This window comes from Ochlerotatus camptorhynchus, unplaced genomic scaffold (genome assembly GCF_037179485.1).
Source record: "Ochlerotatus camptorhynchus isolate MF236.1 unplaced genomic scaffold, CSIRO-AGI_Acam_v1.1 ptg000149l, whole genome shotgun sequence".
Taxonomy (NCBI): Eukaryota; Metazoa; Arthropoda; class Insecta; order Diptera; family Culicidae; genus Ochlerotatus; species Ochlerotatus camptorhynchus.
The window spans coordinates 308,285-323,821 of record NW_027040639.1 but is presented as its reverse complement, the minus strand read 5'-3'; the positions used below and the strand labels follow the sequence as shown (position 1 = coordinate 323,821).

Here is a 15,537-nt window from a genome sequence, read left to right as displayed (position 1 = left end):
GTCAAGCATAACCCCCAAGAGTTTTAGAGAGCGCACAGACCTAATTGTGCTTCCGCCGACTGTCAACGTCGCATGCTGTACTGACATGCGATTGTTGACTACGACCACCTCCGTCTTGTGATGGGCGAGTTCCAGTTTCCTGGTTCTCATCCATTCCTCCACAAGCCTGACGCAGTGGGCCGCTGTCAGCTCTACCTCCTCGAGGGATTCCCCGCAGACTACCAGTGTGACATCGTCGGCAAAACCTACAATTTTCACGGCTACCGGGAATTTTATCCTCAACAGTCCATCGTACGTAACGTTCCATAACACCGGACCCAGGATGGAGCCTTGTGGCACACCTGCGGTGACTCTTACGCATTTTTCGCCATCTTCTGTGTCGTACGTCAACACACGATTCTGTAAGTAGCTTTCCAGAATCTTACACAGCCCTCCGGGAATTTGGAGCTGGTGTAGCGAGCGGGCTATCACCCCCCAGCACGCGCTGTTGAACGCGTTCTTCACGTCTAAGGTTAGCACCGCGCAGTAGCGAATGCCCCTTCGTTTCCGATGGACCACCTCTGCCGTCTGGATGACGTCGCGGATGGCGTCCACCGTTGATCTGCCCTTACGGAACCCGTACTGGCTGCTTGACTACCTACTACCTTCGGTGTAGGCCGACAGCCTGTTGAGGATGACCCTCTCAAGCAGTTTCCCAGTGGTGTCCAGCAAACAGATGGGTCTGTATGCTGACGGGTCCCCAGGGGGTTTTCCTGGCTTCGGAAGCAGCACCAGCTTCTGCCGCTTTCACGCATCTGGGAAGACGCTTACGTCCAGACAAGTCTGAAAAACAGAACGGAACATGTCTGAATTTTCCGCAACCGTCGCCCTCAGAGCCACAACCGGGATCCCATCTGGGCCCGGGGCCTTGCCCACCACCAGTGACCTGGCAATACCGCCAAGTTCACTGTTCGTCACTCTAGACACTTCTCCCTGATCCGCGCCTGGGATCCGCGGTCAGGAGTCTACGTCCCTACGCGGGAACAGGAACCCAACGATCGGAGCCAGTACCGCTGGTGATCTCTCCGGGGGTGCCGTCACGCCGCGGGTCTTTGCCATGACCACTTTGTAGGCATCCCCCCATGGGTTCGTGTTGGCACTTTGGCATAGGCTGTCAAAGCACGCGCGCTTGCGTCTGGCGATCTCTTTATTGAGGGCTGCCTTAGCCGCTCGAAGAGCGACACGGCGTTCCTCCCGAGATTCAGTCGTACGAGCTCGTTGCATCCTCCTTCTCGCCTGGAGGCAAGACGCCCTGAGGATAGCAATCGACTCGTTCAACCAGTACACCGGTCTATGGCCATGCCTGGGATAGGCTCTCCTAGGCATGGTTGTATCGCACGCCCTTGTCAGTGCTGCTACCAGTTCTTCCCCCGTCAGATCCAGGGTTATTCGCTCCCGCCTCAGTGCTTCGCCGAAGACCTCCTCCTCGAAGAACGACGTCCGCCAGCCTCGAGCGCAGGAAGAATTTCCTCCTGCCACTCGCCTCTCACCTGGCCCCACACTATACCGAATCGCCTGATGGTCACTATGAGTGTAACCCTCATCGACCCTCCAGTGTAGGTTGCCTTCCAAACGCGGGCTGCGGTATGTCACGTCGATGACGGATTCTGCACCATTCCTTCTGTAGGTACTAACCGAGCCGGTGTTGGATAGTACAACGTCCAGCTTGGCCACTGCCTCCAGTAGGATGCGTCCTCTCTGGTTGGTGTGGTGGCTACCCCACTCTACCGCCCATGCGTTAAACTCGCCCGCAATGACCACCGGTCTTAGGCCGACAAGTACCGCAGTGAGTCTGTCCACCATCTGCGAGAATTGCTCGATAGACCACCTGGGCGGAGCATAGCAGCTACTTAAGTATACTCCATTAACCCTGGCGATCACGAATCCCTCGCTCGAGTTGGACACGACTACCGTCCTTTTGTTTGCTCATTTCTGACATAGCATAAAAAAAGTGCTCAGTTTTGTGTTTCCTGTCAAAATGCGTGGTCTTACTCTGGAACAACGAAAAAGTATCGTGCACAAATGGTGCACTGTGAGCGGACTCTCCTTGAGAAAATTGGCCAAGGAAGAGGGTGTAAGCGTCGGAGCGGTACGAACTGCGATTAAAAAAATGTAGAGAACAGTGTACGTTTGAAGATGCGCCGAAGAGTGGCCGGAAATCCGGTCCTGTAAGTCCGGATATCGATAAAAAGATCAGGGATGCCTACAAACGAAAACCAGCGACTTCCGTTCGGGATGTTGCGAAAAAACTAGGGACCTCGTCGAGTAACGTCATGCGTGCCAAAGAAAGAACTGGACTAAAAACATACCAGAAGCAGAAAAAAACCCAAAAGGAACCCAAAACAGGCCGCGTCCGTGAAACCACGGGCCCGCAAACTCTACGATTCGTTATTGTGTCAAAATTCTGGGTGTATAATAATGGACGACGAATCGTACGTGAAACTAGATTACAAAACGCTTCCCGGACCACAATTCTATACTGTAAGCGAAGGCAAGGACATCCCCGAAACGGAGAAGGCCATTTTTACCGAAAAATTCGGTAAGAAGGTTATGGTTTGGCAGGCAATATGCGAGTGTGGTAAAACATCTAGTCCGTACATCACAACGGAGACGATGAACACTCAGAAATACGTTAAGGAATGTCTCCAGAAGCGATTATTGTCGATGATCAGGCAGCACGAAGGTCAAGTAGTATTTTGGCCTGATTTGGCGTCATGTCATTACGCAAAAGACACTTTAGAATGGTACAAAAGTCAAAATGTATGTTTCGTGCCGAAAGACATGAATCCGCCGAACTGCCCGAAGGCACGGCCAATCGAGACTTTTTGGGCTTTAACCAAAGCAAAGCTTCGAAAATTAATAAAACCAGCGGACGACATCCAAAAATTCAAAAAAGATTGGCCAAAAGTGGTCAAAAAATGGTGGGAAGTACCACTGTGCAGAAGGTAATGGGTCATGTTCGAGGAAAAGTTAGGAGTCTTGGCTATGATTAAATATGTTGATTAAACGAGAGTAAAATATAATTTGAAATACAAATACAAATATGATTTGCCAAATAAAATTATTAAAACTAAAAAAAACATGAATTTATTGTTATTTTGAAACTGTGCTTATACTTTCTGGAACAGTCTATATTCAAAAATTGAAAATATCTTTTAAAATATTCGGCCAAATTGCATTCGATCAAATGGCGTTTGACCAAACGGCATTCTGCCGAATGGCCGGACACCGGTTAGAACCTAGTTTCATGAATTGATTACTGTTACGGATATTCTGGATCTTCCGATCAATCCCACGTGGCAAAAATCATGAAATAGATGCGAAATTTGAAATGTCAGTATAAGTCATGTTCGAGCAAAACAGAAATGTTTTTAACGAATTAACGTTAAAAGCAATAAAAAGATAAATTACGATTACACGCCAAATGTGAGGTCGACTCAAAGTTGAGATTAGTCCACCCATGTTCTTGATAACTCATAGACTGAGTCAAACTTTCCGAGATTTTACAGGAATTACAGGACCAACATCTCGATGTACATATGAAATCAGTACACGGAAAAAAGCTTTCATGTAGTTTCCATTGGGAATGCACACTTTTCCATTAACAAAACCAATGATATCTATCAGAATTTCACATAACATTCATGTGATCACATGAGTTTTATATGATAAATCACTTAAATTTCATGTGATTTTGTGGTGCAATTCCTAATTATGATATCAAATGAAAGTTATGTGAAATTCTAATGAATATTTTCCAATGGATATGTGATTTATTCTTTGAGTATATACTTCTAGAATGAGTAGATTTTTCGTCGATTTTTTGTCATATTGGAAAAGATTTATGAGGCTCCGAAAGTTATTTACGTTTGCTACAGTTTGAGTAATTTAAACTTAAATTTGAGTCGATTTTATATGCCATGTAGTGTAGAAATCCGTTAGTTACTTAGGCTGTGAACCAATTGTCGAGTTAAATCTAACTCGTGGTTAAAAGTGACATTTCGAAAGTTATTTTCTTTGTTCGTAAATCCTTGTGTTATCAATCGACTGATTTTCGAGCAAAACTCAGCCATGGTTGTCAAAATCTAACTTCTTGTGTGTCAGAAATAACCATGCTCGGATAGCAAGGTCAATCGATAACTTTCCATCTGTCAAATTTTTACCAAAAGTTAAAACAATCCGCCAAATGGTTCAGAGCCTTAGAACTGGTCATTTTGCACGCCAGAAGCGGGGAACGAGCACACCTTAGTGAGAGATTTAACTTTCGGCCACCTAAATATGGAGAAATATACAATAAAAAGAGCAGTTTATAAGCTTATTAATACGATTCTAAACTCTCCGTGCTCAAAAAGTGTTGACAAATCAGGATCAGGGTTGCTGAAACGATTTAGATAGAAAGGAATATCGAAATAAAGATCATCGAGAAATGGAGAGTACTGTACAACGAAGCCTAGTACGATGAATTGGCGTTTAAAATTTACACTGTTGCAACACAATTAGCTGATACCTTCCTTTTTGCCTTTCGAATGGCATATACCAATAGACTCATCTCAACGGGATCGGAAAATGTTTCTGTATGTGTGTATATATGTATGTATGTACACTAGACTGATGCAAATTTTGACATTTTCGCTCCACAGTGCTCATACGGTTCCAAATCGGGTCCTGATTAGTCTCCCAAAAGTTGAACTCATTTGCAAAGAAACTGACTTGGCACAAACCATTTGAAGTTTATATGGAAATTACTATGGGAAATCAAACATTTTTGTTTATTGTCTTCTTATCTTTTTCCCGATTGCACTGTTCAAAAATTCAAAAGCTATACTTATGGAAAATTTTCTCAGCTTCAACTTAGCAGAATATAGTTGTTGAGCCAAACGTCAAATAAAATAGTTATTAATTGTTTAAGAGATTGATAATCTTATGACATGATCAAGCAGCTGTTTTGTGAGCAACACTGTATCTTGCAGTGTGACATAGTAGCCATGATTTTTGTGCTCTATTCCAAGCGCCAGAAACACCAATGTTGCCTGCTGAACAGTTGATTGAGCATAATCGTAAGACATTAGTGGCTTGAATTATTGATAACTTTTGATGCTTACATTATATTGAAAAGTGGTTAAGGACAAAGATGTAGCTGAGAAAATTTTCTACGAGCTCAGTTATCATTTTTAAAGCAGAGCGATACGGTAAATTGTTAGATGGATATGAACAAAATATTTGGTTTTCCTATAGTAATTTCCATATAAACTTCAAATGGTTTGTGCCAAGTCAGTTTATTATCGAGTGAGCTCAAATTTTGGGAGACTTATCAGGACCCGATTTGGAATCGTTTGAGCACTGTGGAGCAAAAATGTCAAAATTTGCATCAGTCTAATGTACACACTTAGAAATTATTAGCGACTTCTTTAATATGGCTTTCTTAGTCTAGGGTAATCCATACAGTTAGTTTTGCATTTCCCGACGTTTCGGCCGTTTATTGTGGCCTTTTTCAAGGGTAAACTAAAAAATATTACAATTTATAAAGACTGCTACTAACATTAAACATTGATATAACATAAACATACACAGTCTACCGGTATTTTTTTTAAATTCGAACTTTCAACAGCTGACCCTTCGGTAAAACTCCGATCTTCATTTCAGAAGCTTTTCACTAAATTTTGTTTTCAAAACACTGTCAGCCTTATTTAAATAATCGAGTCTTGCCGTTGCGGTGAAGTTTTCCTTGTTTTGAAGCTTTAAAGTAATGAATTCAAATGCCTGATTTTTACCTTTGTTGTTCAGCTGTTGAAACTTGGGAAAAAATTACCGAAGTCGGTAATCATTTCTAAGTGTGTATGTATGTATGTTCGTATAAGTGTAGCTCACTCAATTTACGCAGAGATGGCTGGATCAATTTGAGTGGAACAAGTTCCAGAAGATGTGTTTTAGATCCCCATAGATTGCTATTGACTTTTTTTTCCCGAACGGAATTATGGTTCCGAAGATATGAACAAAAATGTGAAAAACTGAGTATGCAAAAGTGCTTATTTAGTCAAAGTCTACACATCCAGAAAATTTTATTGATATCTGAGAGGGTGCTGCCAGCTTCGATTCGATTTGGCGTGAAATGCGTCTACTATTGATTTGTGACAAGCGTGCTACTAGGGGTACATTAGGGTAATTTGCTTTAGATTGACATGTACATCCTTTATTCATTTATAAATAAATAAACTGTCTTAGCTCCTCCCACCCTAAGCTAAAGTCTACTAAATTCTCTATTTGTTTTAGAAAATTGAACATTTTGTCACAAGTGTGGCCTGTGCTGGTTTTAAGGGGTAAAGTACAAACTTCCAGGATTTACTCGAGGAAATTTCAGAGAATTTTTAGAAATCTTTAGAACAATGAACATTGAAATCTAAATACATGCAATTCCCCATATATCAACATGTCTCAGTATCTTCATGATTTGGACAGTTCCTTTTGGTGTTGAGATATGGAAACATCACCTACTGAAGTCTCTGTAACCAACGGTCCGTCCTAATATTTTTAACTCTCTAACATTACTCTAAAACGCATTCACCAATACTCAGTGCCGCTTCAAGGTAAAAGACGACTACTGTCGGACCTACTACCGTAAGGAGCGAACCACCAAGCGCAGACCGCCGCTATTGAGAACTTACTCCCGAAGTGGTAGCCGGGTGAGTGCTTTCGGTTCTTCTGTAAGCTCTCTTCCCTCTCCTTCGTAAAACTGTTTCGCTAAATTATGCAACAACTTTCATAACGCTTTTCTGATTATTCTTCATTTTGTATCGCTTCAGTTCCATTTTCGTTCAATTTAGTGTATCGATAAGTTATAGTTGTTTAGTTTGTCCGTTTATTGCTCATTTTTATTGTGTATATTTTACTAACCCTTCTCTGTGGCGTCAACGTTCGAACTGACCACTGCACCCGATGCTATCTGCACTGTTTTAAAATCGCAACTGACGATGATGATGGTGATGATGGATGATGGGTTTTCTGGAAATGGGCGTCAATAACTTTATCAACTTCGGATGCACACTGGTTGGCTGGGCTACTACTACTACTACTACAGGTGATCCGTAAGCCTCAGTACAGTGGTGAACGGTTCAAGACCAACCACTACCAGCGGCTCAGCTACCGGATGGCCATCGCCAACGGTACCGAGTCCTACGCTAGGTTGAACTCGTTTGATGATTTGATTTCCGATTTGGTTGATGCCGGACAGGTGTACGAGGATACGACAGAGAGGACAGTCATGTTCAAGCCAATCGAACTGTGGCTGGTGGGTGAACCGAACCAGATCGAGTACACCATTCCGTGTGGGTTCGATGAGGGCAATGCCGATTGGATCGGCATCTATCGGGTAAGATTGACTGAGTGTGTCCCTCAAAAAATTACTTCTCAATCAATATCTCACCAATTATAGGAGGACTTTACCAGCCTAAGTGAATACCTTGCGTACGAGTATACCGAAACCTATAAGGACAAGCAACACCAGATGAACGAACAACAGCAGCAGCACCAGAAGAATACCCGAACCGAGAAGTTGACCTTCTCGGAGAACGTCAACCTTCCGCAGGGTGTCCGCTACCAGCTGCTGTACTTCCAAAGCACCGGATCCCGCGGAGTGACAGGGCTGGTGGGCATCAGCAACACCTTCGACGTGGAGAAACGCTGCCCATCGCCGTCATTCGATGACATTGATTGATCCGGACAGCGCCATCGAAGGGCTAGTTTACCCGCTACCGTTGCAAGTTTTCAGCACCCTAGACCGATGTAAGAAAGAAAAAGCTTAAACCAACCAGCTTCTCGCCTGGCGCACCCGAGTGTGATAATCGATTAGTCACTAAAATTAGTTGCTATAAAATTTCAAATGAGGGTCTTTCACCTGTCTGTCGGTTCCCGTATTTTCGGGAGCTAACTACCCAACAAGTGAGGCCTTAGAGCGTGATTCTAGAGCACCCATCCAAGGATATTCGGAACGAAACTTAGCGAGCGTAAAATTTATCTTAGTAGATTCCCAGAACGTGGGAAGCCATAAACAAATTTAGGTGAGGTGTGTGCAATCGCTAAAATCACTATAATTATAGCCAGCGGTATATTAATACTACGCTGTTTTAGGAATACAAAAAAATAGCACTTGTTTTCAGTTATAAGGTTTTTGGCATACATAACTTAAATACCAAATATCAAAAAACACACCTGTACTATCTATACCCTTGGAAGCCCCAAACAAAATGCCAAAATATGGTTTAAAAAAGTAACCCCGGAAGGATCCGGGAAAGAACCAATTTATAGACACATCTGTTGGTTGTTGTTTCGTTAAGCATTTAGTTTTAATTTCTAGACCACCTACGAAACGCTGTTAACGCGATGCATTCTACCTGCACCGTGTGTACAGCGCCTTAGACTTTCCTATTATTATTTCCCCATCCAAATAGCATTCTCATGTAGGAGAATCATTTGTTTACTGTAAGTGAAAATGACACTTTTGTTGAATTTGTTCGTTCCAGAAATAAATACATTTAAATAAATACAATCGTACTTGTTCTACGTTTTTGACTTGCACTTTAAAAACTCAATTACGCAAAGCAAAATACCACATATTCAAATTCAGCAGCGGCCGAAACATACATAGCTAGAATACATCAATAGCAGTTGACACTTCTTTCACTACCTTCCTGAAACAGATAATCCATTTCAACGAAATAAAGTGCATTTGCAAGAATGTTATGCGAAAGGGATGTGCTCGGCGTTTGAATCGAAAGGATGCGAAAGAACTTCCGTAAGCGTCGGATAGACTCTTTTTCCAAGGACGTCAAAGTGAGACCTTTTATACTCCGGATTATAATTCGGATCCTGTTCACTTCTGCAATGGCGCCAGGTGTAACCGATGTGTTGAGTTACCATATGGTATCTCAAAGGAGGACATGCCCTCCTTTTCCAATAACTTTTCTACATCCTCCTTTTGCCCGAAAATGTCCTCTTTTTTAATCCTTGCATTTTTTCCAGTAACATAATCATAAAATTGTTTTCAAAGAGCGTTGTTTGCAGAGCTTATTTGTTTAATTATGTCTCAACCTCATCTTATCTAGCAAATTCCATTCGATGGTGGTACTAGGAGTATACTACAGCTGTCAACCCCCCTACATTTGTAGGCTGTGATTCATTTGGTGAATTTTAACTTATATTTGACAGATGGAAAATTTTCAAATAAACCTGCTATTCTACCAGACTTATTTCAGACAAACCAGGAATCAATCTCGACAAACAATTTCTCGAAAATCAGAAAACAACAGAGGGATTTTCGAACATTATAATTTATTTCACTAAAATTGGATATTTCGAAAATAAATTATATTGTTCGAAAATCTCTCTGTTGTTGATCGTGTGATTTTCGAAAAGGTGTTTGTCAAAATTGCTTCCTGGTTTGCCAGAAATAAGTTTGGTACAATAGCAGGTTTATTTGAAAATTTTCTATCTGTCAAATTTAAGTTAAAATTCACCAAATGGAACACCGCCACACGGATTGAATGTGATTGACGGCACCATGTGTTCGATTTGGACGTTCTGGTTCTATGGGATTTTAGGTATTTTGTTTAGGCCGCTGCTATACTGAGACCTGATACCGAAGAGGCTAATCGCGCCTTTTCGCTCCCACTATGGCAGCGGCCTTAGAGTCCAATGCTGAATCAATTGAAAATCAAAAGATGAATTGAATTGGTAACGACTACAAGTTATGAACAATCTCAATTGAACCTTTGCAAGTCATGAATTCTCGCGCAACACATTTAAAAGGGCCTATCATTGTTGATCGATTCTCTTCATAGATTTTCGCTTTCAAGAATAACCCGACTGCAAATGAATTTCCCATTCAGTGTGTTGTTTCAGGCGCAAGCTAACATCATCTTCTGTCGAACTGTGCTGCGAGATTAGCGAGAAATTCGTTTATGTTGCCTTGATAAACCAAAGAGAAAGTCGATAAAGAAAGTCGACTAACGAGGATAGGCTCTTTTCAAATGTTACGCGAGAATTTAGTGATAGCGCACATATTATTAAAACGTTTGATAAAAACTCATTGTCCTCATTTAATGTTAAGAAAAGGAATCATTGTCGTCCTTAGTCTCCAAACCTCAAATGAAATGTCCTCCTTTTCAAGTTTTTGATATGGTAACCCTACCGATGTGGCTCTTCAAGCACTCAATATGACCATTTTTTTCATACATTATCAAGTGATATGCCGTGTAGTGTTCGGGAGCAGCACTGTAGCACCAATACCCACCCAAGGACAACACACATCATCGTTGGTTTGGAGAGATCGATGACGTCATTGATTCATCATTGCGGGTTGACCGGGTTGACACCTAGAAATATCTAATTTTACACGTGACGGAATCCACCTTTGACATAAAAGATGTCATGAAAAATTAAGTGCTCCGAGACCGAAAAGTTCGTTGCTTGACGAAAAGTACGTTTGATTAAGCTATATTTTGCGTCTGTTATGACTCAAATTTATGTCAAAATTGACGCTCGTATATGTCACTCTTAGAGCACCTAAAGTAACATGATTTTTTCTAAGTGTGTACACACTTAGAAATTATTATTTTTACACGAGACGTAATTCAGTTTTGACGTAAATCATGGAACGTAAACAAACATGGCGTGTAAAATTAAGTGTACTGAAACTGAAACATATGCAACTCGACGAAAAGTGCGTTTGATTGAATTGATTTTCTCGTCCTTTTCAACTGATTCTTATATCAAAAGGACCGCTTGCATGTGTCGGTCTAGGGGGACCTAAATTTACATGTCTTTTTCGTAGTGTGTACACACTTAGAAAAATGAATGTAAACTTAGGTGCTCTGAGGCTGACATATACGAGCGTCAATTTTGACATAAAATTGAGTCATAAAGACGCAAAATTCAGCTCAATCAAACGTGCTTTCGAACTTTTCAGTTTCGGAGCACTTAATTTTACATGACATGTTTGTTTACGTCTCATCCTTTATGTCAAAGATAGATTCCGTCACATGTAAGATTAGGTATTTCTAAGTGTGTATATAATGCTATAGATCGTTATTTGGATCCACTTTTACCCCAGGCATTTTACCCCCCTTCGATGTTGTGGGTTGGATGGACAAGGCCCCAATATTATGGTCATTCGAGCTGGATGTCTCTGGATGGACGTTGGAAGGACGCAATGAGCTGGATTACCGAGGTGAAGCAATCACTCACACAACCACTGTACGATACACGCAAGTACACGCAAGTAGTGACGTCACTACTTGCGTTTACGTTGATTTTTTGGTTTACTAATACAACCCTATTTCACGATCTGCGACACCTCTCTCTGTACCTCATTGGGAAGGACGCACTATTGACTTCTCGACGCAAGATCTCACTAATACAACCTAGCTAGCGTAGCCGTGTAAAATCGATTTGTTTATTATTTTCAACCACGAAATCAGATGTCAAAGTGTTCGACTTGACAGCGGTTTGTTTTTTTATTTAGCAGATTGCGATTGTGGGAAGTTTCAAAAATTGAGAATTTGACTTGCGAGAAAATCATTGAGCTGTTTCCTGCCCTCTGCAATTCCGAAGGATATCAGTTGATACAGCTGGATTTCAGTGTTAAAATTAGTGCAAAACAGGATCTTGACAGCTTTGTGATGTGGATGAAATCCTTCAGTGCGCTTAAGACGCAAATCGAAGAGTTAAATTCACGCTACCGGACTAAGGGAATAGCGCCTTCACCTTTAGTGATAGTCGTGGCTGAGAATTTTAACGAGACGAGTGTATTTCTGGTGCATAACGGTGGTGTATTCTATCAACTTCCAACGTTTTTGAAGGCCTTGGATGTTTGCTTTAAAATTTACAAAGCATATGGTATACCGTATTCGCGAGAATCAGCCGGCGCTTGGAATTTGAATGGTCATTTTTTGTATGAATTTCCGCTTGAAGCCGATAATCAGTCTAAGGTTATGCCAATAGGAGCCACCATTTCTGAAAATATTTGAAATGATTGTTTGTCCAATTTCAAATTGTCTGTGGCAGGCGCCGTCACAGGAACAATAATTCCGTCATTTAAGAAGATATCATGATAGTATAAGCGGTTATACCTGCGTGTTTACCGGATGCGTTAGAAAATATTCGTCACTAAAAACCTATCGAGAGCATATCAATATTATTCATATGGGCTCAACAGACATAATTTGCTGTCATTTTGATGCTGGACTTTGCTCGGGATGCTTGCCTATTAGAATAGCAATTAATTGCTATTGCAATTAATTGCAACATCAAACTGAAATCATAATTTGATTTCAGTTTACACATTGAAAATTTGATTCCAAATTTTGTTTTCATTTTGCTGTACATTTGCTCTTTAAAAATATGTTGTGACGGGTTTGTTTTAATTGCCTTAGCATAACCTCAAATTGAATACTTGTTTTGTTATCAACAGGAAAAATTGATATCAAATTGAGTTTTCAGTTTGCTCTCACTGATAGCAGAAAAAGTTTTCAATGTGATGTCACAGGAAGATTGCTTTGCTCTCAATTTTGATATTTTAACCGTTAAAACGACCAAAACGACAGCAACCTGAGCAATCATTATTAGCGAAATCACAACATCAAATTTCGATTTCAATTTGATCTGAGACTTTGCTTGTTGAGTGTATATATATATATATGGTTGCTATGATGATTCTTCACCGTTTGCTCTACAGTTTTCAAAATGACGTCCAACCAAGAGGAGCTGCGTGTCAAAATTTTGCTCGCGCAGCAAGAGAATCCGACATTCTCACACGCCAAGTTAGCAAAATTGCTGGATGTGGCCAAATCGTCCGTGACAAACGTTTTAAAAGTGTTCGGGGAGCGCCTGTCGACCACCAGCAAGCCTGGAAGCGGCGGCAATCGTAATCCGGACGTGGCAGCGACGACGAAGATGGTGGCGGTGAAATATAAGCTGAATCCTACCCTCTCCATCTGAGACGTCGCTGGCAAGCTCAATGTCTCCCATAATACTGTGCAGTGGGCCAAGAAACGAGCCGGGTTGTCGACGTTTAAGAAGGTGAAGGTGGCGAACCGAGATTACAAACAAAACACGTCGGCAAAGCAGCGGTCCTGAAAGCTGTATACGAATCTGCTCACAAAGTTCGACTGTGTCATCATGGACGACGAAAGCTATGTGAAGGCGGATTTCAAGCAGCTTCCGGGACAGGAGTTTTATACCGCATCAGGAAAAGGGTAGGTGGCTGAAATTTTTAAAACCATCAAACTATCGAAGTTCCCGAAAAAAAATCTCGTCTGGCAGGCCATATTGTGGTCTTAAAAGCGGCATTTTCATTACTACGGGAACCATCAATCAAGAGATCTACATCCAGGAGTGCCTGGAAAAGCGGCTGCTACCATTCCTAAAGCAACATAATAGACCGGTGCTGTTCTGGCCAGTTGTGGTTGTGGTACCCAAAGACCACAACTTTCCCAACAGCCCAGAACTCCGCCGTATCGAACGGTATTGGGCCTTGGTCAAGCGGAATCTAAAAAAAAAACTAATAAATCCATGGAAAACGAGCAGCAGTTTAAATCTAACTGGTGTTTGGCGGCAAATAAGGTCGATGAGACCACTGTGCAAAATTTAATGGAAGGGGTTAAGCGGAAGGCACGGCAGTTTGGATTTGGCAAACCAAAAGAATTAACGAACATTTTTTCCTTTAAATATATGAATTGAACTACCAAAAGAAAAATAAGAAGATTTTTGTGATATGAATTTTGACTGAAAGAAACGATTTTTTGTCGACCAATTTTTGCGCGTTCCAGTCTTAATGAGAGGAAAATCATGTGTCATGAAAATACATGGCATATTGAGACATTGAGCTCTACTTTTTGGCTCAGCTCTGGTACTATCTTCGGTCCCAAGCTAATCGATTCACCCCTCGAAACATAGGAAATTCCACTAACCCCTCATTTTATCTGTCAAATTGTCATAGCGAATCAAAACAAACATTGTGTAGTACTAGAATTTCGACTAGAATGGGGTACGTTAATCGATTTGCTTGGGACCAATAGGCTAGTCAAGTAGTGAGTCAATTTCAAATCGATAGTTTCGTATTGATTGTTGGTAAAACTGTATGGGGAAAACTTTATTTTATTTTGTTGTTGTAACTTGTCTAACAATAATTTCCGGGAAATAAGTTACTGACAAAGTCCATTCATGATTTCTTTGGCGCTGACCTGAATATTACTTATTACTTCCAACCAACGACACAGCGGCATCTATGTGGAAAATGGCCCGACGATATGATTAATTCAAGCCTCTGAATTAAATTAAAAATATGTACTTACTGACGATAAACCCGGTCAGGATTTATTAAGTTCATTGGGTGAAATGAAACATCGAGGAAAATTAAATGATTGCATAATAACATGTATTATGTTCCTGGAAAAATCCTCAAGTATGCGAATGTGAAAATTCCTTAAGTAATGATGAAATACCCTGATAATTCCCGGTTTTCCAGGTTTTTTTTTCATGACATCCTGAATTTCTGGAATTTAGTTCTTTATTCTTTTTCCTGACATGAGACGGAGTAATTTTTGACTTTTGGAGTCCAAAATTTGACAGCCTTATTTATCCTTCTATTTCCGGTTATTCTCTTTTTCAAGTGGTCAGTGTTGGGAAAATATCAAAAAATCAAATCTCACCAAAGATCAAGGTCACGCGTCGTACACAAAAATTAAAATGCAAACAACTGCGGTTGATATTCTTCTTCTTCTTCCTCGCATTTCAAGCTTATTGCGTATGGCATATTAGCTTATTGCGTGCTCTCAACTTAGTGTTCTAGATGCACTTCCACAGTTATTAATTGAGAGCTCCCGATGCCTGTACCATTTTTGCATTAGTATAATTGTGTGGCAAGTACAATCATACTCTATGCCCAGGGAAGTCGAGAAATTTTCCAACCCGAAAAAATCCTAGACCGGACCGGGAATCGAACCCAGCCACCTCCAGCATGGTCTTGCTTTGTAGCTGTGCCTTTACCGACTGAGCTAAGGGTTGATATTGCAGGCGGTGATATCGCAGCTCGGAATATCAAGATATCAAAACTCATCAGCTGCAAATCTCACCAAACTGTGGTGAAAGTGAGCTTCATGATTTTTGATTTACACCTGAACGCAACCGAAACTGCCATTACGGAAGACAGCAGTCGCTTCGTATCTGCCATCGGTGAAGAGAAAAAAAGAGATAGAATTATTATACCTTCTCTTGCTAACAAAACGATGTGCAACGATATCATTTTTGCTTCGACTCAACTCTCAGCTTCAACTTTAAACGTTGTGAATAGTCTCGCAATATCAAAGGAGCTCTTAAAATCAATATCAAGTTTGACATTTTGCTCCAACATCACGCGTGATATTGAGAGCGTATGAAAGCGGAAAAATATCAATTCGTCAGTGCACTGGTCCTGGTATAAATTAAAAGTACGGACCCTTTCTCCGA

At 41.2% G+C, this 15,537-nt stretch overlaps 1 protein-coding gene across 4 annotated transcripts in view; it reads left to right on the top strand.

The window, feature by feature from the left end:
- LOC135701076 (phosphatidylinositol 4,5-bisphosphate 5-phosphatase A) overlaps window positions 1–8,786 on the top strand; it is a 73,309-nt gene extending 64,523 nt beyond the window's left edge. For 3 of the 4 annotated variants that reach the window (XM_065221788.1, XM_065221787.1, XM_065221786.1), the window contains exons 8-9: window positions 7,115–7,405; window positions 7,469–8,786. In XM_065221788.1, the coding sequence (XP_065077860.1) occupies window positions 7,115–7,405; window positions 7,469–7,750 (573 nt within the window). In that variant the 3' untranslated portion in view covers window positions 7,751–8,786. The remainder of the gene's footprint in view (window positions 1–7,114; window positions 7,406–7,468) is intronic. The other variant, XM_065221789.1, reaches the window with a different exon arrangement.
- The last annotated feature ends 6,751 nt before the right edge of the window (window positions 8,787–15,537 follow it).